Here is a 19,939-nt window from a genome sequence, read left to right on the forward strand (position 1 = left end):
TCATTAGCTCAGTTACGTTGTGTACAATAATTCCCTACATGGATTATGAATAAATAAATCACAAAAAACACTGTAGTGTATATATTATATTGTATTATATATAATTTTATCCTTTTTTATTTCATTGTAATTTGATATTCCCGGGGTTTCTGGCTGGAAACTGGACTGGCTGCAGGAGAGGTGTCGCGATGTTTTCAGAACACTGACGAGGTACCCTTGAGCAAGGTACTGAAAAACTAGAGGTGACCCTTAAATCCCGTAATATCGATGGCAGCGTGATCCGGATAGTTAGTTAAAATATTCCAGTAGAGCTAACATTTGAGATGAATACAATATAAAATCAATGACTCATGGCACATCATGGCATCAAATGTGATTCTTCTCAGTAACATGTCTTTTGCATTATCTGTCAGTAGGTTATTTTATTTTATTGCATGAAAATGCATGCTACAACGCCTGTATAAAGGATTTTTTAAAGGAGCACTATATGGCCACAGCCGCTACTGCGATGATGGAATTATTTAAATTACCACATTCCATCAGGACCAGCTCCTTTCACTCCATGTCTCTCTTACGGGGTTTATGCAGGGTTATCAGGCTGTTAAAATGCAGATGTAATAATATTTGCTATGTTTTAACATCATGAGTATATTTTGATTTTTACTGACAGCTTTGTTTGGTTGCTTGACAGAACGAACACCGGATGTTACGTCATCCCTCTCGACCAATCAGCGGCCAGTTTACTTTGACGCCCTACGCAGACAATAAAGCCGCAAGAATAAATCGCTGGGAATAAAGTACTGTTTTATTTTAATACATTTTAGTTGCAGCGTTCGACATATGAGCGACGTGACGCAGGATAGCTTAAAAACCCCCAAGGAGATGTGCGGACAACAATATCCAGCGATTTGTTGTTAGCAATCGGCTGCGTTATCAGATGCTAAGAGAGTTAGCTACGGCAACGCTGCGTTATTACACAGTAGCTAATTGCAACGCTTTGTTTTGGATAAACTCTTCTAAGGTGACGTCGATCGGCTGCTCAACATATAGATGAATTCGGTCTAAGGCTGACTCCCCATGATGTGTTTATATCTTTAGTCGCTTTGCGTGACTAAAATTCAAGCTAGCAAGACAACGTTAATTTGTCGTAGCTGGTTCTTAAACCATCGCAGGTCACCAAGCTGGACAAAACTTTGGATTTAGTCGGATTTAAATCGGGTTCAGCGGGTTCGCTGACCCCTCAGAAGAAGATGAAGAAGAGAAAGGAGCTCAATGCATTGATTGGGCTTGGGGACAGTAAGAGGAAAAAGACCAAGAAGGGTTCTGGTCACCGACTTCTCCGAACCGAACCTCCGGACTCCGAGTCCGATTCAAGCTCTGACGACGATGAGTTCAACAACATTAGCAGTGGAACAAACTTTGGAAAGTAAGTAGTCCTATGATGGCGTTTATCTATGTAAAACCCACCTTTGTCCAAGTATATTACGTATTTGTTATGAGTAGTGGGGCTCATGTGTTCCAGGTTACGCAATCACCATTTTAGTGCATGTGTTCGGTAGCAAGGTTACAAACAGCACATTTTTATCCTGATGGGTCCATCATCATAGGTTGAACAACTTATCTGATTGACTAAAAGGATGTGATCTAGCAGCCTGTTTACAGAGCGACTAGCAATTATGTTATTAAATTAAATGATGTTATACCAAATCAAATAGTCCTGTTGACACAAAAAGAGCATTGCTGTTCTCCTGTGTATGGCATTAGCATGTTCATCTCTCTACAGAAGAACCTACGCGCAGTGCTGCAACGTATGCTACCCTCTGTTCCTGTTCATCATATTAGCGGCCTGTGTTATGGCCTGTGCTGGACTCGTATGGATGCAGATCGCTCTGAAAGAAGATCTGGATGCACTTAAAGAAAAGCTACAAAGCAGTAAGGCTCCGGTCTCACGCGGACCTCGTGGCCGTCATAAAAAGTCCCATTACTTGACCTTTTATTGCCACGTTCTGAGCTCCGCTTCTGACGCTACTTTCTGTTTTGTGACAGTGGAATCCAGTCAGAAGGCGGCGTCGATTGAAATACCAAAGCTGAGCGAGGATCTGAAGATCAAAGAGAGAAAGTTGGACGACTTTGAAAATGGAGACAAAGGCTTCAACAAACTCTGGTCCAACCTTACAGAAATTAACAGAAAGGTGCATCCCGTCGTCACTAAGAAAGCAGCTTTAGTCTCTAAACAGGCGTTGAAGGTCACTCACATAATCTACCATTAACAGTAAGATACTGCAGTAAGAAGGCGCGTGGCTCAAACCCTCGGAAGATTTGTGGTGTTTCAGGATGGAAAGGGTGTGTTTCAGGATGGCTAACAGCCTTTTGGTGTGTGTTTTGGCCTGTAGATCACTTTGTTGGACTCTGCTGTCAACCACTTGAAGGCCAATCTGAAGTCCGCTGCAGAGTTGGTCAGTCTCCCGACCACAGTAGAAGAGCTTCAGAAGGTACTGGGACAACAAAAAACGTCCCGAGGAATCTATTAATATTTAATCTTTAGTGCCAGAGACTGACCGCAGAGTCTTTTTCCTCGTTTTAAGAGTGTGGCGACGATCGGCAGCTCGCTAACAAGCGTGCAGCACGACGTGAGGACCATGCAAGCTGCTCTTGAAAATCAGAAGAAAGACGACGATTCAAAGAAGATAACGGTAAAGTCAAGGCAGCGAGCTTTCAAATCTTTTTTTTTTTTTAAAAAATCTCGGCGGTTGTCATGGTAACAGGGCGGTTCGAGAACATCAGCGGCGGCACGGATCCCAAGCAGGACCTCTGGCGTTCGCTGACGCTCTGATGGTTTTTCCGACTCGACGGGCTTCCGTTGGTCAGGCCTTCGGGTGAAAAGGTCCCGCCGCTTCTTAAGCGCATGCGTCGGCTTTTCATTCATAATATATGAGGCGATTGGCGATCTATTTTGGGAGTGGTGAGAGGAAACTGGGTCAAAGGCAAGTGCAGAGCATCTCTCCACTTTATTAGGAGGAAGGTCCCAGCAGTGGTATGTTTGATGCTTATTTTTTAGCCGTTATATTAAAAAAAATAAAAACAGCAATTATTTGCCCACTTTCCGAACTCTCCGTCGGATTCTAAATGGATTTTTCTCTGAGCTTTTATAAGCTCCCCTGAAATTTAAACTCCACTTTAAAGCTCTTCACCTCCAACCCCCTCTTATTTCTCCGATGTTATTTATCTCGGCGGCTCATTTTAGGTTATTTACACGTTTGTGCTGAAGGGAAAAACAAGAGTTTATAACGAGGATCGGGTCTCGTCCTGACCGGCCCGTTCATCTTCTCGCTATTGTGCGCTAATTGCTCTCTTTCGGTTACCATAGGACATCACAGACCTGAGGAACGCCGTCAGCGAGGCGAATAAGATGGAGGAAGCGTACCGTTCCCAGTCCTCGGAGCAGATGCACGGCCTGTTGGCCACAGTGGCAGAGCTCCAGCAGAGGGTCCTGTGCTTGGAGAAAGACAAGAAAACCGTGAGTTTATTTTATTCTAGTTTGGAATATTCACTCATCATCATCGCGATCAATATTTTCTCTTTATCCTCCCACTCAGGTCAACGACACCACGGTGAAGCTTCCAGCCACCAGCGAGAGCGGAGCAGCCGAAGGCGTGGACGACCGCACGACGAGCAAACCTCTGCCTGGAGATGCCGAAGGTGCCGCACGGGGAGGAGGCAGTCGGCTGGGGGGGAGATGGTGGCCGCGTGTCCCACTTATTCTCTCTGTTGTATCTTCACAGTGGCCCCCACGGCTGCAGCAGAGGCTCAGACCAGCACATTTCCACGTCTCTCCCCTCAGAGCCGCTCCAGACGCAGCGCTCCGAGAGCGTGTCCGGAGAAAGTCTTCCTGCCGGGAGTCGCTTCTCTGAAAGGTGCCTTCCCGCCTCAGTCTTCTTCATCGGGAAATTTTAGCCGACAAATAAGCCACCATTTATTTATTTGATTTAGAATTGTTGGTGGTTGCTTGTAATGTTCATCCAACTGTGCTTTCCCAGATTTGGAGCAGCTGTTCCTGCAGGCTGGTATTGGGCTGAACTCTCTTGGACTGACGCACCGGGACCTGAGAACAGTGTTCGGAACGTTAACTCCCAGCACGGAGGCCATGGCGTGTTTTGACACTGACGGGGACCGGCGCTTCTCCCTGATGGAGCTGAGAGCTGCTGTAGGCGTGTGAGCACGTTGGCACTGACAGCAGCGGACAGTGTTGGAAGTCCCAGTGGGGTCTGGAATTTTTCTGGAATTGCTGCACTTTTCTGAACTGAATATTTATCAAGCGGACGGCGGCACTGGCATGCCCCCGCCCCACCCTCGCTCGCTGGTCTTTTACAGAAGAATGACTCTTGCGTTGGCCCATTTGAGTGAGCGCGTGCAGAAAATTGTCATTTTTAGCAAGTTTTATTGTTAATATAAATTAACCAGTGTGTGTTTTCATTTGTTCTGTTGACATCCGTGTTTCTCGGGCTTCCTCTCTTTGTTTCCCCCCCCTCTGGCCGAGTTTATCTAACCTGTTTGTTTTGCATCTTTGGCCATCATCGTTAGCTCATTGAAGCATTCACACTCAATACAGTCATTGGTACCGCTCCCTCCAACCTTATTTATAAACCCAATAGAAATTTTTATGGATGTTTTCAACTGACTACTCTATATAGAAAATGTTTTTTAGACCTATTCTTAATCGGACTGACAGTTGAGCCCATAGTTAAGCTTTTACCTGTAGTAAAGGACTGCTTAGTTAGCTTTTTGTTGTTTTTCACGTGTTTTAGTGGCAAAATGAAGTCGTGTTTATTGCATTTTCAGTTTTCCACACTCGGAAGGGCTATCGATGTACAGTAGACTCATAAAATGAAGTAGTAACTCCTGAAGCATATGTAGCAATAATGATGTGAGTAAAGCCAGGTTACAGTTGCAGAGGACTAACAACACACCTAACTCATTAACAGGTAGTTGAGAAAGCACTGACATTGTCTTTACTTGACCGATTTTTGCATATTTATGAGCCTAAACACACCGAATGACAGCAGAGCTCTGAACAGGGTTGTCATACTGGTATTCTGTAAATGATTTAAATGTATTTGCTAAGAAATTACTCGACCTAGTGTACGTTGGGCCGATGAAATGTATTCATCCTAATCTCTGCATTCTACATCTTTGAAAAAGATTCTTTTGTGCTTTGCATGTTGCCAATAACGTATCACCAATTGGTTATTTATACCTTTGACACAGCGGGTGGAACCGACCCACTGTTGGTCTGGTCCCCCGGACGGGTTCTTCTCTGGTCCAGCTGCTGCTGTACATGGACCGTTCTCTGAATGTTTTCTCGTGTGAGCACCAATGAATAAAAGACAAAGTCAATAGTTTATTCTGTGGCTCGTTTGGAAGCTTTTTTATAGTGCCACAAAAGTTACATCCTGTTTAATCCAACTTGAAACATACAAATATAAGCTTTTGACAAACATTTACCGTTTGACACCATCTGTTCTATAAAGTCACGGGAAGTCAAGCCAAAGCTCCCTTCGCCCTCCAGTCCTGGGAGAGAAGCCCCAACAGCTCCTCTTCATCCTCCCCTTCCTCTTCCTTACTCACACCTGTCTCCACCCGCTTGTCCTTCCTGGACACGGGTCTGCTTTTCACCGCATCCCGCCTGTCTCTCAGCAGCTCCACCCTCCTGTAACACTCAATTTGTTCATCAATTTCATCAATCTGACGCTCAATCCGGCCCTCCTCGTCGTCCTCCGCCACGATGGCCTCGGATTTCGTGTTGACCAGTCGCATCTCCTTCTGGAACTCTTCCCACTCCTTGTCCAGCTGATCTTTGGGCGCGTCGACGTTGCGCACCTGCGCGTCCTTCACGGGGTCGTCGAAGAAACCTTCTGGCAGCGCCTCGGCGGTGTTTTCTTTCTTTTCCGTGCTCTTCTCCTGCACGTCTGCCTTGAGGATGGAACCCGAATGGGAGATGGCCGGTGTGGATGGGATGGAGCTGTCAAAGAAATCAGCTGGAAGTCCAGCGGTTTCACTCGCTTGTAGAGGCACATTTGTACTTCCCGGTTGTTCCTTATCTCCTTCATCATCGTCCTGCTCCTCATCTTCGTACACTCCAGCCAACAGAGTCAGGCTCGCATTATTCTTGCGAACAGCATCTTCCTTTTCTTTGGGCTTTTTGAAAACATCGTCGTCCGACCCGGACGCAGCCTGACCCGCACCCGACGAGGGTTTCGCCTTTTTCCCGCTGACGTCTTCGCTGTCCCCGGCTGCTTTCCTCTTGCCTGGCAGGGTTTGTTGTGTCACGGTGGGGACTTTTGCTCCCTTTAGCTCGGCAACTTTATCCTTGTGTTGTTTTCCCAGAACATGGGTCGGCCACAGGAGTTCGGACTTCACCTGCACGTTGCAGAGAACACAGCTGAGATGCCCGAGACTGTTGTATTTAGCAAAAGGAGAATCGACGCGTTTCTTCTCTGTCGACTGTCTTTGTTTCTCCCTCATGAGTCGCCGGAGTTCTTCTTGGTTCACAACTTTCTTCTCCTTCTTGGAGGGTGCCATTTTTGAAAACAACGCAGCTTATTAGCAAGCTTGCTACTTGTTTGCTAGCGTGTATGTTGAAGGTAAGCCCGCCTTCTTTCTGGATACGTCATTTCCTACTGCCTACGGATCCCGGGCTAGGACAATCTTCCTTACGTTTTATACATTTTGTGACAGGCTTCCCTTCCTTCGATATAACTAATGGTGTGTCATTTATTTTACATCACTGACTTCCTTAGTTGAGCACCTTTGGGTGGAGTAAGGTGGAATGGTAACAACAAAGAACAATTATTTATGGGATACACTTATTATAAATTATCTTTAAGTATTTTCAAGTGTAGTTTAGCTTTGTATATTTGCATTCTTAAACAGGCATGTCATTTTGTTGATATTCTGTTCTATATTGGCTCAAAGCGTAGATTTCTGCTGCTGTTGTGTCAGGTGACAGGGGGGTAAGAATGTCAATGACCCTATTTTAAAACAACCCATTAATTACTGTGACTATTGAGAGGTCAACGATGATAACAGAGGCATCAAATCACATCAAGATGTGAAAGAATAATTCTGTTTTCGTGAACGTTAAAGTACTACATCTGTATAGCAAGTGTGAGGTGGAAATATATCCTTGCATGGTCATGGGTGATTTTGACTCTTACGTATGTTTTTGCTTAATTTTCTTTAAAAATAGAGAGTTGCGTCTCATGAAAGTGACGCAGTCGCGTGAAATCGCTTCCAAACAGAGGCGCTGTCAAGTCTCGCGAGACTTGTGACAACGCTCAAATCGACGTTAGCTTAGCCGCTGTGTTTCTGAGATCCAGCAAATAATGGGATCTGCGTTTTAAAACACAGTTTTAGAGGAGAGCTAACTATGTAGTCGTTTATTATTATTCTTGTAGTATTCGCGTTTATTTCGTGTTTATGTTTGGCTTATGTTGTGTCGAGCATTATTTTATGTCTCCATCGCCGCACCCACCTTAACCTCACACATTTTATATCGTGGGCTTGTTCGCTATAATTGTAGGACGCTAAAGCTATGTTGGATTTAAGCCTTCCCACCCGCACGTAAAGGTATATAACTGGGCTGCAACCCGCCACGAAAAACGTCGCTCTTGATTCCAATTGGTAAGAAGGTCATTTGGAATCCTCTCCGACTTGTGCGTCTATGCAGAGGCGCTCCTTTATTGTGGCTTTATTACCACCGTAGCTACAGGCCTAAGCGGGTTAGCCAGGTAGCCTTCCAGTGGTCACAATGACGGGGGAGAAGATACGAGCCATGCGAAAGGAGCAGTCGAAACCAAACAAGAACGAGGAGAGCTCGAACGGGACCATACCGAACGGCACCGGTAACCATTTCAGGTCCAACAAGGCGTTCCTGAAAGCCTCGGCGCGGCAGCAGCAGCTCAATGCGAACAACATCAACGGCAACTCCTCATCCACCGACTCGGTCGTCAACGATGATAACAAGAACCCGATCATCCTGACCAGTGACGGCCAGTTCCCCGTCCACGAGTGCGTCTACAAGGGGGATGTCCGCCGCCTGTCCTCCCTCATCAGGACCCACAGCATCACAAAGAAGGACGTGCACGGTGACTCCTCTCTCTTTCACCTAGAGAATGTGTCTAGATGTGGATGTTGATGTGAGCAGAAGTTCATCTATGATGCATCCTTTTGTTGCAGGAAACACCCCTCTGCACCTGGCAGTGATGCTGGGCCACAAAGGTGAGGTTGAAACCCACTCATTTAATGGCTCGGCCTCCTTTTTGCCATGGCTGTCAGGAGATGAATTAAATGTGTATCAGAGGTTAATCTGACTTCATCCCAGAGAATCATACTAAATCTGCTGATCCAGAGATTACATCTGTCGGCACTACTTTACTAAAGAGTGTTTGATATCGGAGCGCGTACGGCTGTACCAGTAAAACTGTGGTTGTACTGGACCTCCAGTACAAAACTTTGAGCTTATTCTTTGCTCCATCCCTTGTCAGAAGTAACGCGGCTTTAACGGTGCTTGTTTCTAACGCTCTGTCAGAATGTGCACTGCTGCTCCTGGCTCACAACGCCCCTGTGAAGATAAAGAACGCCCAGGGATGGAGCCCCCTGGCAGAAGCCATCAGCTATGGAGACAGGCAGATGAGTAAGTCACGTGACCTCGCTTCACCGAGTTGCGCAACAGGAGGACGCAGTAGAAACGTTTCAGCGGCGCCAGCGGCCACATTATGAGCTTTAGTAACCAGGTGTCCATCTGTCGGACATCTGGGAGGACTGTCTGTCTGAATGTTGCTGCAGGGTCGGTAAATGTCATGGTTGTGGCGTGCGTCTGATTTTGGCCTCGTGGTTCTTTTATTGCCGTATGAATGTTTTAATTTTACTGTGTTTTATTTATTCCTTGTCATGATCTAGATCTGTGTGCGTGTGTGTGATGCAGCTCAAAGGCTAAAGGTGGGGATTTTCTGTGAGCATTCATCATCCAGATGGGCTGGAAGATAGCCTGAACGTTGGCTTAGTTGGGTGAGGCCCTGAGCGTACAGCCCAGCCCCCCCTCCTTTTGGATCGGACATTGAGTTAAAGAAAAAAAACAGACGCCATAAAAGCAGCAGCTAAAGCCCCCAGAGAAGGCTTTACCTCTCTGTCCTTGTTTTGATCTGGGGCTAATTTAGCATACTAGACAACGGCCACTTTAAACACCCAGTAAATGGGCTGAACAGAAATGAACCGGTTGGGTTTTTATGGTAGCTGAGGCAGGTTTTTGTTTTAGTTTCACTGACATCCTCTTGTGCAGCGTGTGATGGAGCTCGTGAGTGGTGGGAAATGGCCCGCGACCTTGTTAGTATTCCTCCCAGCTCTCCCTGGCTCCTGTGACAGGCTGGCGTGGAGACTGGGCGTTTTTGCCCCGAGAAGGTCACCTTATTCCCAAGAGTGTGTGCCAGTGGAGGGGGACACACACTCACCCCATCAGCAAAGGCGTGATATTATCCAGAGGACAGCCGGAACCGCCTGACACGACATACAGGACATTTGTCAATATTTTCTCACACTATATCAATACTGACTCTTTCGCCAGTAAACCACGGCTGCAGCTTTAGCTGTTAACATCCAGGATAAACAGCTGACGACCTGGAATGTCTCTATTTGATGACTAAACAGAACGTGGGCTTCATGAATAATTACTCCTCACTCCTCTGCTGCAGGCAGGACGCACACAGGAAGACACGAGGCCGCACAACCTGCCTTAAACTGTCGCGTTTTCCCTTTGTTTCTGTCTTTATCCTTGGCGACGCAGTCACAGCCATCCTGCGCAAGCTGAAGCAGCAGTCCAGAGAGAGCGTGGAGGACAAAAGGCCAAAGCTACTGAAAGCTCTCAGAGAGGTGAGCTCTCCAGCCTCAGCTGGACGGTTCGGTCGCAGCTTTGGTTTCATGGCCTCCAGGATCGATGGCAGAGCCTCTGTTCTTCAGAATAACGACGTTACACTTTTATCTGAGTGTGTTTATTCTCCCCTGAACTGTTTTATCAGACATTTTTGTGCCTCCTCTGCAGCTCGGAGACTTTTATCTGGAGCTGCACTGGGACTTTCAGAGCTGGGGTAAGTTTTCTTCTGTCGCTGAACTTGTTTATGTGTGTCGTTTTCTGTCAAAACGAGGGGATTAAACACACAACTCCACTCTTCTGTGCTCCTCAGTGCCTTTGTTGTCCCGGATTCTTCCATCTGACACTTGTAAAATCTACAAACAGGGAATTAATATCAGGTAGGAGCTGAGGCTGAACTTGGCGAGAGGAGCAGGATGTTGGTATCCAGGACGCGGGCTTGTTTTTAGATCCCAAAATGAGGGCACAAGACTTTTACGTGCTCCTGTTCTCCTTTCTTGATTTAGACTCGACACCACTCTGATAGACTTCACCGACATGAAGTGCCAGCGTGGAGAACTCAGCTTCATCTTCAACGGCGACGCTCCGCCCTCCCAGTCCTTCGTGGTTCTGGACAACGAAGCGAAAGTGTACCAAAGAATACACCACGAGGTGGGCGAGCCACGTCTCACTCGTGTGTGTGTGTGTGTGTGTGTGTGTGTGTGGAGCCTGACTCTCACTTGTCTCCTCCATGAAGGATTCTGAGATGGAGACGGAAGAGGAGGTGGACATTCTGATGAGCAGCGACGTCTACTCCGCAACCCTGTCCACGAAGTCCATCACGTTCTCCCGCAGTCAGATCGGCTGGCTGTTCAGAGAGGACAAAACGGTAGGCGGGACAGCAGCTCACGGCCTCGCCGTCAAATAAGCCCGAGTCTCCTGTTGGGACACGCTGTGTTTTCCACGCAGGAAAGGGTGGGAAACTTCCTGGCCGACTTCTACTCGGTGAACGGCTTGGTGCTGGAGTCGCGCAAGCGTCGGGAACACCTCAGCGAGGAGGACATCTTGAGGAACAAAGCCATCATGGAGAGCTTGAGCAAAGGAGGCGGCATCAGCGAGCACAACTTCGAGGTGAGTGAGGGACACTCCCGAGTGGTGCGTGTCCCGGTGGGATGATCTGCTGAACGGGGGTGTCCTGTGTCCAGCCTGTCCGACGGCAGTCCCTCACAGCTCCGGCACTGAACACCATTTCCTGGGAAGAATACATCACGGCGGAAGCTGGAAAGTAAGTTATTGATTCTTTCATCTTCCGACTGGGGGAAAACACAGAAGCGGATCGTAAACAAAAATCCCTGATTACAAAAGGCAGCGTCTTTGCTTCTCTCCACCTTCAGGCCGCCGCATCTTGGGAGAGAGCTCTTGTGCAAGGAGAGCAAGAAGAACTTCAAAGCTACGGTAGCCATGAGCCAGGATTTCCCCCTGGGCATCGAGTCGTAAGTACTCCCCTTCCTCCTCACATCCACTTAGAAAGATTCCTGCAGAAATTGAGCCTGGGTGAATACTGGTGGGATCCTCCTGGGAGGTTTCAGGAGGACTGTGCAGAAATGAAAGAATTCAGATCAGATAATTGGGCCAGGTAAACAGAAAGGTTCTCTTTGATGTTGTGGGAGCCAAGGATGAAACGGCTGTGAACCAACTGCGCCCCCTTGTGGCAGCAGGTTCACACTCCTGCTTCCCTCAGTTGGGATAAAGGCCGTCGTGAGTTGACTCCACAAACGTGTGCACGTTGAGCCTCATTTTCTGGATGCAGCTCGATTTTACACAAGCACGGAGTGGGGGGAAAAAAGAGCCGCAAACATTCCGGGTGGCGGAAAAAAACAGCTAGAATCCTGGCACGCCGTGCGAAAGAAAACTGCCGACTCATGGTTTTTTCCCCGTCAAGGTTGCTGAATGTGCTGGAGGTCGTGGCCCCGTTCAAGCACTTTAACAAGCTGCGGGAATTCGTTCAGATGAAGCTTCCGCCTGGATTTCCAGTCAAGCTTGGTACGTGTGTGTGTGTGTGTGTGTGTGTGTGTGCACGTCATCCCGCATCTGTGCGAGCTTGATGGGGCAATAAAGTAAAAATTCCGTTTCCTCCCTCCAGACATCCCGGTTTTCCCCACCATCACAGCCACCGTCACATTTCAGGAATTCCATTACGCCGAATTTGAGGAGTCTCTTTTCTTCATCCCTGAGAAATACAAGGAAGATCCCAGCCGCTTCCCTGACCTCTGATCTGAGCACACAGAGGCAGGAAGTGACCAGCCCGCTGGGACGTTGGGGACATAATCACAAGGAACTCTGTTTTCTTTTATTCTCGTGTGTGTCATCCATTTTTTGTTTTTTAAAAGGAGGTTTCTTTTCCCGCATCGGTTCACAACGCTGCTGGATCCAAAGCAAATCATGACGAGTGGATTTCCCATCAACCTCAGATCTCTTTATTTCTAATTTAACAGAAAAAATCTTTTTATTGTTCTGTCTTTTAGCCACTAGAGCAGAAAAATCTGCCACCCCGTGCTGCTGTTCTTACCTGCCGGGAGGGGGTGGGGGGGGGGACCATCATTCTGGACTCCTCATCTGCACCCCTCCAGGACAGATTATTGCTTTCTCCTGTGAACTGCACTCATCTGTAAATAATCCACCTCTCAAGTGTAATTCAGAGCAAAAGGAAACGCGATTATATCCTCAAGGCCAGCTTAATATTCATTTCTAATTTATGTTGTATGTGTAAGAGTCTATATACTCAAAGGAGTAACACTGTGTAGCAATACGAGAATGTCTAAGCCGCTGGGAGGGCGTTCCCAGTACCGACACCTTCTTAACCGTTGGATATCCAGGCCTTTCTCTCCTGTGCAGGACGCCGACTCCTGTATGTTCAGGTTCCTCTCACGTTACCTCTGGACCGTCTCCATGTTTGTGTCGGAACAGCTTCTGCGCGAGTGGACGCTTGTCGAGGTGCGTTTGTTTGCGGGAGAGCCCCGCCGGGCTCATCAGGTATATTGTTTAACGCTGCACTGACATGACGCGTGTTTAAGGCGCGCTCGGGCTGCGGGCCCGACGGATCACAAGCATCTTCTCGGCACGTGTCGCAGGCACATTTAGATTAAGGGAAAAGAAAACTTGTTCCGGACACTTTTGAAACGGCTTTTAGTGTTTCTGAAAATGATCTCACCAGTGTTCATCTGCCCGTATGTTCTTTTTTTTTTTTCCCTTTCAACTAAGCTGTGAAGTTTCAAGTTTCCATACAGGAAGTGATCTCAGCTTCAGCTAGCGTCTCAGCACCAGCATCACGTTTCAACTGGCTTTGTGCGGGCATAAAACGACAGGGATGTACATGAGGCTTCCAAATCAGCGCAGGCATTACTTCATCATTGACTTGATGACTGTCTCATGCTGTATTTTGTTATATTAATGTATCCATGTGTGCGTTGGCAATAAGGAGGGAAGAAGGTACATTTGTGTATTCACTAGTCTGATACTAATGTTAATGGGAAAATAAAATATCTGTAACACCTCAGCAGCCTGTCGTAGAGTTTACTTACATCTTAACTGTGTGTGAGGAGTAAATAATGTAAAACCTGAGATAAAAGGTTTAAAGCATAAAGAAGGGTGGTGGTGGGTGGTAGCTCAGTCTGTAGAGATGGGCTGAGAAACCAGAGGCCCCCAGTTCAAACCCCAACTTGAACAGAACCTGGAAACACCCCAGAGCACCAACACATGGGAGGCAATGACAGCTGCCCCCCCCTGCCCCATTGGGACCAAATGGCAGCATTAACACCTTAAATCCATCATGTGTGATAACAATAAAACTGGTCTTCACTTTCCCCAAAAGGCTTTATTATAAAAAAGATCATTTCTGTTGCTAAAAGAACCATTTTCAATAATAAGAAAGACCTGTTGTACACATGGAAACAGAGCGACACCACAGCGAACACATGACCTACAAAAACCCAACAACAAAAGTTCCAGAAGTTCTTCTACTTCCAGTTTTAACAGGTAGCTAAAACACAAATCTAAACAAAACTGGTTTTTTTTCAGGTTTCTTCTGTGTGGAACCAACACACAAACACACGATGCCGATACGTTTTACACCCGTGTGACTTTCCAGACGTTTCAGAGTTGGGTCGAACCGGGACGGACCTAATCGCTGACGTCCATGTTGTCGTCGTTGTCGGCGCCGTTGGCCTTTACCTTGTGGGGCCGGGACGTGCCGTTGCCTTCGGCGGACTGAGGCGACAGCGCCGAGTCGTCGGAGTACTTCCTCTCCTCCCGCTCCTTCTCGCTGTCATAACCTTGCTCCTCTTCATCGTAATCTCGGGTGACCTGTGGGGGGACGGCAGTTTTAACACACCCCGAGAAAACCCCGACAGCGCGAGCGTAGCCTGATCCGACCTTGGTGTCTCCTTTCTCGCCCTCCGATTTCTTCTCTCGCTCCCTCTCTCGCTCCCTTTCCCGCTCCTTCTCCTTGTCTTTATCCTTGTTCTTCTTCTTCTTGCTGGACTGCTCGCGCTCTTCGCGCCCGGAATCTTTCTCGGTCTTGCGATCGCGTTCCTTTTCCTTGTCCTTGTCCTTCTTCTTCTCCTTCTTGTGTCTGCGGGGGAAGATGAAACCGGTGAGTCCACAGAGGGATTCAAATGAAACTTCACGCGGCGTTCATCGGGAACAAAACCCCGATCCTCGTGAGCACAGGGGCGACGCACCTCCGAGGCGATGGAGACCTGGAGTGTTTCCTTTTGGGGGACCTGCTGATGCTCTGACTCTTCCTGCGTCTCCTGTGGAGCAGAGCCGGACAACAGCTGAAGACAAGGCATCACGTCTGCACCACGCGTGCGACACGAGCGGAATTAAATCGCGTGTTAATCCTTGCCGGGACTCACCGATTCCGGCTGTGTGACCTTCTGGTTGTGCTGTAGCTTTTGGGTGGCGTTCTGGATCGCCTCCTACTGGACTCCTCCTTCTTTCTGTCTCTGTGTGGATTTGTTTTACAGTCAACAAGCCGTAACTCCGGGAGGAACCGTCACACGGGAGGCGTGCGCCATCTCACCTGGACCTGGTTCGCGACCGCCTGTTCCGGTCTCGGGATCGTTTCTGGTACGGGCTCTTGGAACGTCTCCTGTTTCTGGAATTAGAGCGGCGCCTCTGTCTGCTGCTGCTGCGCCTGCGATCAGACATTCAGAAGGTTTCGTTCTCAGTCTACAGCAAATCTCCACGCCTCCCTCCCAGATCCGAGCGCTCACCTGTATCGTGAATGCGAGGCGGAACTCCTCCTCCTGGATTTGGACCTGGTCCGGGACCGCGTGCGTCTTTTACTGTCTTTGCCTACGAACCGCGAAAAGGGAGAAATGTTCGTTCGTGTTGTGAAAGGGACAAAGTCTAAAATGGCGGCGCGACGGGGCGGAACGACGCCCGCGCTCACCTCCAGTTTCGATGGCAGCAGAAATGAGCGACTGCGTCTCTCTCACTCTTCTCATGGCTTCTTCGATCTCTTTATTGGACGCGTCCGCTTTCAGGCTGGCGCTCAGGTTCAAGCCCGCAGCTAACGGGTTCAGTCTAAAAACAGGAAAATAGGAATTAGCAACTGCTGAGATCCGGAATGACTTGATTAGAAGCGGATGGACTCACTTAGGGTCCGTCATCAACTTGAACAGCTGATCGGCAGCCTGTTGAAACAGAAGGGAAGAGATCCAGATTAGCCAAAACCAAAGTAGCTTCAACTTCTTTACGCAACTGCAACCATCAAACCGACCTGAGGGTTCATGTTAGGTCCCGGGAATCCAAACGCAGCCATTGCGTCGAGGCCGGGAACACCGAAAGGGTTCCCTCCCATCTGGCAGATCAGACACAAGCACAAAGATTGAAGAAGCCATTAACAGGCTGACTCAGCGGGAGTGGACAGAAGGAGCCAGTTTGGTGTTGAAATCAAATCAAATCAATCTTGATTTATATAGCGTCTTTTACAATCAACATTGTTTCAAGGCGCTTTCCTGAATCCCAGGGCCTGACCCCAGACAAGAGACAGTGGCAAGGAAAAACTCCCCTTTAACAGGAAGAAACCTTGAGCAGGACCAGGCTCATGTAGGGGGACCCACCTGCTGATGGGGGGGGGGGGGGGGGGGGGGGGGGGGGGGTAGAGAGAGAGGAGAGGAGAGGGAGAGGAGAGGAGAGGAGAGGGAGGGGGACAGGGAGAGGAGAGGAGAGGAGGAGGGGGGCAGGAGGAGAGGAGAAGGAGGGGGGCGGGAGGAGAGGAGAGGAGAGGAGAGGAGAGGAGAGGAGAGGAGAGGAGAGGAGAGGAGAGGAGAGGAGAGGAGAGGAGAGGAGAGGAGAGGAGAGGAGAGGAGAGGAGAGGAGAGGAGAGGGAGAGGAGAGGAGAAGGAGGGGAGGACAGAAGAGGAGAAGGAAAGGAAAGGAGAGGGAGAGGAGAAGGAAAGGAGAGGGAGAGGGAGAGGGAGAGGGAGAGGAGAAGGAGGGGAGGAGAGAGAGGAGAGGAGAAGGAGAGGGACAAGGAGGGGGAGGAGAGGCACAGAGCACAGAAACACACACAAAAATACACTATACAACGGGTCAGCGGGGCCGGAGGCCGTCGTGCAAATCTTACGGGTGTATTGGGGAGCGGCGTGGGAAGAAGCCCTCCTCCCGGCAGATTTCCTGCAACAGCGTTTGCTGGCGCCAGCAGCGACAAAGCTTTAGCCTCATCCGGAATTGATCCTAGGAGAGCAAAAACGGGTATTAGAAGAGAACCTCACACATCTGAGTCACAGACAAATCCGAGAAAAAAAGTCTCCTCACTGCACTTCTCAAAGTTACCTTACAGGTCAGAGTAGATTTCCCTTAGTTCAACACAATCAATGCAGTGACAACTATTGCTGGCATATATCACACTACTCCAATGAACACTGCCAAGAAAAGATCACCTGAATGTGTTTTTTAAGTCATGAACCAAACGTTAGCAAGCACAGCTGCTTCTCCAGTTGGGTGTGCCCTCAATTTTCATTTAGACGTTTACTGAAACAAGCGTTGGCGGCTTCGCTACTAAAAGCACACAGAGAAAAATCGAGATACACACAACAGAGAGAATTTTAGGGATTGGGCAAGAACAAGACACAGGCTGTCAGTGTCTACTTACCAGAAACACAAATGTAAGATTCAATTGTTTAAAAAGAAACTGAGGGTGGGTAGTGTGACTGCTGTGCAGCATGAATCTAATGTCCTTACCTGCCACGGCAACAATCAACCCACCCCTGGATGTATGGTTTAAACCGTCCGGAGTATATTTGATCATAGGTGATCAGGCAGAGAGAGCAAAATCATCTCACAGTACACCCCCGCCCCCAAAATACCACCAACAGAAGACATGACCGGAATACGGACAAACAACAATAGCACACTGAAGAAGAGAAAAATGCTGCAGGAGGCAAAACTGTTGGATGGTATTTTCACCAGGGCCTGGTCTACAGGACTGACTGAGCCAGGAAAAAGAACTGTAAAACACAACAACAAAAGAAGAGAGGAGAAACGTTACCTAACATTGTGTCATGTTGGCTTCAAATCTGAAACAATGCACCGGTCAGTTCATGGGGCGTGTGACTTTAGAGCGAATCGGTGGCGTTTTAAAGGCCCGACATTAGCTGCGTTACACACATGAGGGGAAAAAAAAAACTGTGTGCGTGAAAAAGTGACCGTCTCTCATTCAAACGTCCATCAGTTACCAGTAAAAAAAAAAAAAAAACAGTCAAAGTTGAAAATGTTTCCGTCACTTGAGAAAACATTGCAGAATAAGCACAGTTTGTGGTCATGACCGCATCACCTGACCTTTATATCCTAGCACCCAGCAGAAAAGATAACTTAGAAGAGAAGTGAGAGAAGGTAGAGGGTACAAAAAGAAGTGGGCTGGGGTGAGAATGTCTGCTGGCCTTTGCAAATGTATATAATCCTCTGTGGGTGGGCAGAGGACCACTTTCAGCCATCAACGAGGGGGCGGCTTTTGCCTTCTTCACTACAAAACTCACGCGCACACACACACACATACACACAAATAACAGAGAGAAAGTTTAACAGAGGATTGTCCAATATGGGGGGGATAAAATATGCATATGAATAAAAGTCTAAACAACTTCACTTTGGAATTTCGAAGAAGTTTGTGGAGGCCACATCTTCGGCGTGCACCCGTATCCCAGTGTCCTGTTGTACTGTGCATTTTATTTATCATACAACAGACAGTTTCATCAGCATTTTGCTCAACAATCAAAACAATTGCAAACATTAGACATGCTGCTGCAGGAACCCAAGAAACGGACACCTTTGCTTTAACTCTATTTTACAGGCCATTAAATGGCATTACCGATACCATTCAGATAGGACAGCCACACCAGCTGACCGAGCTGAGCTCGATTGTTTGAACAGCTACATTTGGACAATCTTTAAGCCACTGAGCCATGCAGGGAAACATGGACTCCCCCATCAAGGACAGTGAGAGGAGACCAACCTTCTGCAAAGGGCACCACGATCAATGCTCTGTCCACAAACACGGTGTTGGTCAGATGCTGAGACACCCCAACAGACTCGGGCTCCTGGAACTTCACAAAACACACCCTCGATGTCACTGGCATGGGGGAGTCACTGGGAAAAGACAATAAGACTGAATAAATCACCATCCGCGCATTCACACACATGCAAAAATTACAACTTTGGTTTAAAACGTGTCTCTCTGTACTATCTTGCAGTTTATGAAATACTATTTATAAAAAATAGTGCACATAAAATGAATTCCTTAGACAAACACAAAGCCCACAAACAGCGCCCCCCCCTCCACTAGCCAACAAGTTAGCAAGAACAGCATGTTAGCATCAAGGCCAATGTTTTCACAGCTAAAATTTTACCAAATCTGAGGCATTAACTGCGACTGTAATAACAACAAATACTGGATAATGTAACAGTAGTTCGACTCACTCCGGTGGAAATAATTTTAACTCATCGATGGTTCCCAAAAACCCGAAAAGTGTTCGCATCTGCTCCGACGTTGCACTTGGTGAAACATTCGTCACCTGGACCACCTTCGTAGTATAATTCATTTTACCGAATTATAACTCGCCTAGCGATCAAACGTAGACCTAAAGAGTTGCCGAGTAACTGATTATTTTGTTTTCTCCTCGTATTTGCCGACAGATGAACGTAGAAACACGTTGTGTCCAAGCGATTGCTCCAAACGTGACGGACAGCGCTAAATTTTCACCATGTTGTGTATTCCCGAACCAACTGCGCATGCGCGAAAGTGGAATTCCGTTTCCGGTTTGTCACACAAAGATTTGACGTCACTTTCCCCATCGTATTTATAAAGAAAGACACAAATTAACGTCACACAAACTAATTTTAAATGCTATATTTTTATACTAATAAAACTCAACTGCTTTTTCTTACAAAACCTCCCCACGCAAAAGTCCCCTTTTGTTTTAAAGATTTAACCAAATAACTTCATCAAGGACTTTGTGCCTCCTGACCTCCTTAGGATTGAACTCAAATGGATTTCCTTTTAAAAGAAATCATAATAATATATATTTGTTCTGCTATGGCTGACTGAGTCCTGCTTGCTGGATTGTATTTTATTTTTACACAGATACAGAGTAGCATGTCCAGAGTAGCATGTCCTATATTCCTAGATAAAGTCAGGCCACATGTGTTGGCTGCAGGAGCCACATCCCAAGTGTTGTGGTGAAACTCTCTGCACTAATGGTGCACTTTCCCAGGAGAAACAAAGCAGCGATTGTTTTGTGGCTGCAGAAGATAATCCCTACACCTAGATTAAAGTTGCACCATGATAAGCAAGTTTTGGAATTTCGTGGTCAGACCAAAGAATCCCTTCAGCATCGTGTGTAAATGTTAGATTTTAATTGATAAAACATTTTTTCCACTTCATTTTATCATTGCAAAATAATCTACTTTATGTTAGATGGTATTTTTGTCTCAAGGCTTTGAAGAGTTGACTTTGACTAATTAACTTAATAC

The 19,939-nt window shown here is 47.4% G+C and overlaps 4 protein-coding genes across 5 annotated transcripts; 2 read left to right on the forward strand and 2 right to left on the reverse strand.

Annotated features, from left to right (window-relative positions):
- The first annotated feature begins 719 nt into the window (after nucleotides 1–719).
- On the forward strand, nucleotides 720–5,399 carry efcab14 (EF-hand calcium binding domain 14). Its single transcript, XM_003975285.3, has 9 exons — nucleotides 720–1,426; nucleotides 1,784–1,932; nucleotides 2,047–2,192; nucleotides 2,394–2,492; nucleotides 2,586–2,693; nucleotides 3,368–3,517; nucleotides 3,597–3,699; nucleotides 3,783–3,914; nucleotides 4,038–5,399. The coding sequence occupies exons 1-9, from the start codon at nucleotides 1,251–1,253 to the stop codon at nucleotides 4,214–4,216; spliced, it is 1,242 nt and encodes a 413-aa protein (XP_003975334.1). The 5' UTR covers nucleotides 720–1,250; the 3' UTR covers nucleotides 4,217–5,399.
- znf830 (zinc finger protein 830) lies at nucleotides 5,398–6,678 on the reverse strand. Its single transcript, XM_003975268.3, has one exon. It carries the CDS (start codon nucleotides 6,577–6,579, stop codon nucleotides 5,539–5,541), a length of 1,041 nt encoding a protein of 346 aa, XP_003975317.2. The 5' UTR covers nucleotides 6,580–6,678; the 3' UTR covers nucleotides 5,398–5,538.
- ankrd13c (ankyrin repeat domain 13C) lies at nucleotides 6,673–13,457 on the forward strand. Its single transcript, XM_003975267.3, has 14 exons — nucleotides 6,673–7,680; nucleotides 7,763–8,144; nucleotides 8,236–8,277; nucleotides 8,588–8,692; nucleotides 9,839–9,924; nucleotides 10,094–10,139; nucleotides 10,236–10,302; nucleotides 10,429–10,573; nucleotides 10,659–10,790; nucleotides 10,871–11,032; nucleotides 11,107–11,186; nucleotides 11,296–11,394; nucleotides 11,844–11,944; nucleotides 12,045–13,457. Exons 2-14 carry the CDS (start codon nucleotides 7,808–7,810, stop codon nucleotides 12,173–12,175), a joined length of 1,533 nt encoding a protein of 510 aa, XP_003975316.1. The 5' UTR covers nucleotides 6,673–7,680; nucleotides 7,763–7,807; the 3' UTR covers nucleotides 12,176–13,457.
- Nucleotides 13,458–13,753: 296 nt separating this feature from the next.
- Nucleotides 13,754–19,213, reverse strand: LOC101065611 (serine/arginine-rich splicing factor 11-like). 2 transcript variants are annotated; one of them, XM_011616105.2, is made up of 12 exons: nucleotides 18,887–19,212; nucleotides 18,423–18,556; nucleotides 16,536–16,645; nucleotides 15,687–15,767; nucleotides 15,563–15,600; nucleotides 15,357–15,490; nucleotides 15,178–15,259; nucleotides 14,985–15,098; nucleotides 14,818–14,907; nucleotides 14,641–14,712; nucleotides 14,333–14,531; nucleotides 13,754–14,263 (listed from the first exon to the last, which is right to left on the reverse strand). In XM_011616105.2, the coding sequence occupies exons 1-12, from the start codon at nucleotides 19,006–19,008 to the stop codon at nucleotides 14,081–14,083; spliced, it is 1,359 nt and encodes a 452-aa protein (XP_011614407.1). In that variant the 5' UTR covers nucleotides 19,009–19,212; the 3' UTR covers nucleotides 13,754–14,080. The 2 variants fall into 2 exon arrangements, with proteins under 2 accessions (XP_011614407.1, XP_029686877.1); XM_029831017.1 differs by having other exon boundaries at nucleotides 13,754–14,531; nucleotides 18,887–19,213.
- Between the last annotated feature and the right edge of the window lie 726 nt (nucleotides 19,214–19,939).

Source organism: Takifugu rubripes, chromosome 22 (genome assembly GCF_901000725.2).
Source record: "Takifugu rubripes chromosome 22, fTakRub1.2, whole genome shotgun sequence".
NCBI classification, from domain to species: Eukaryota; Metazoa; Chordata; class Actinopteri; order Tetraodontiformes; family Tetraodontidae; genus Takifugu; species Takifugu rubripes.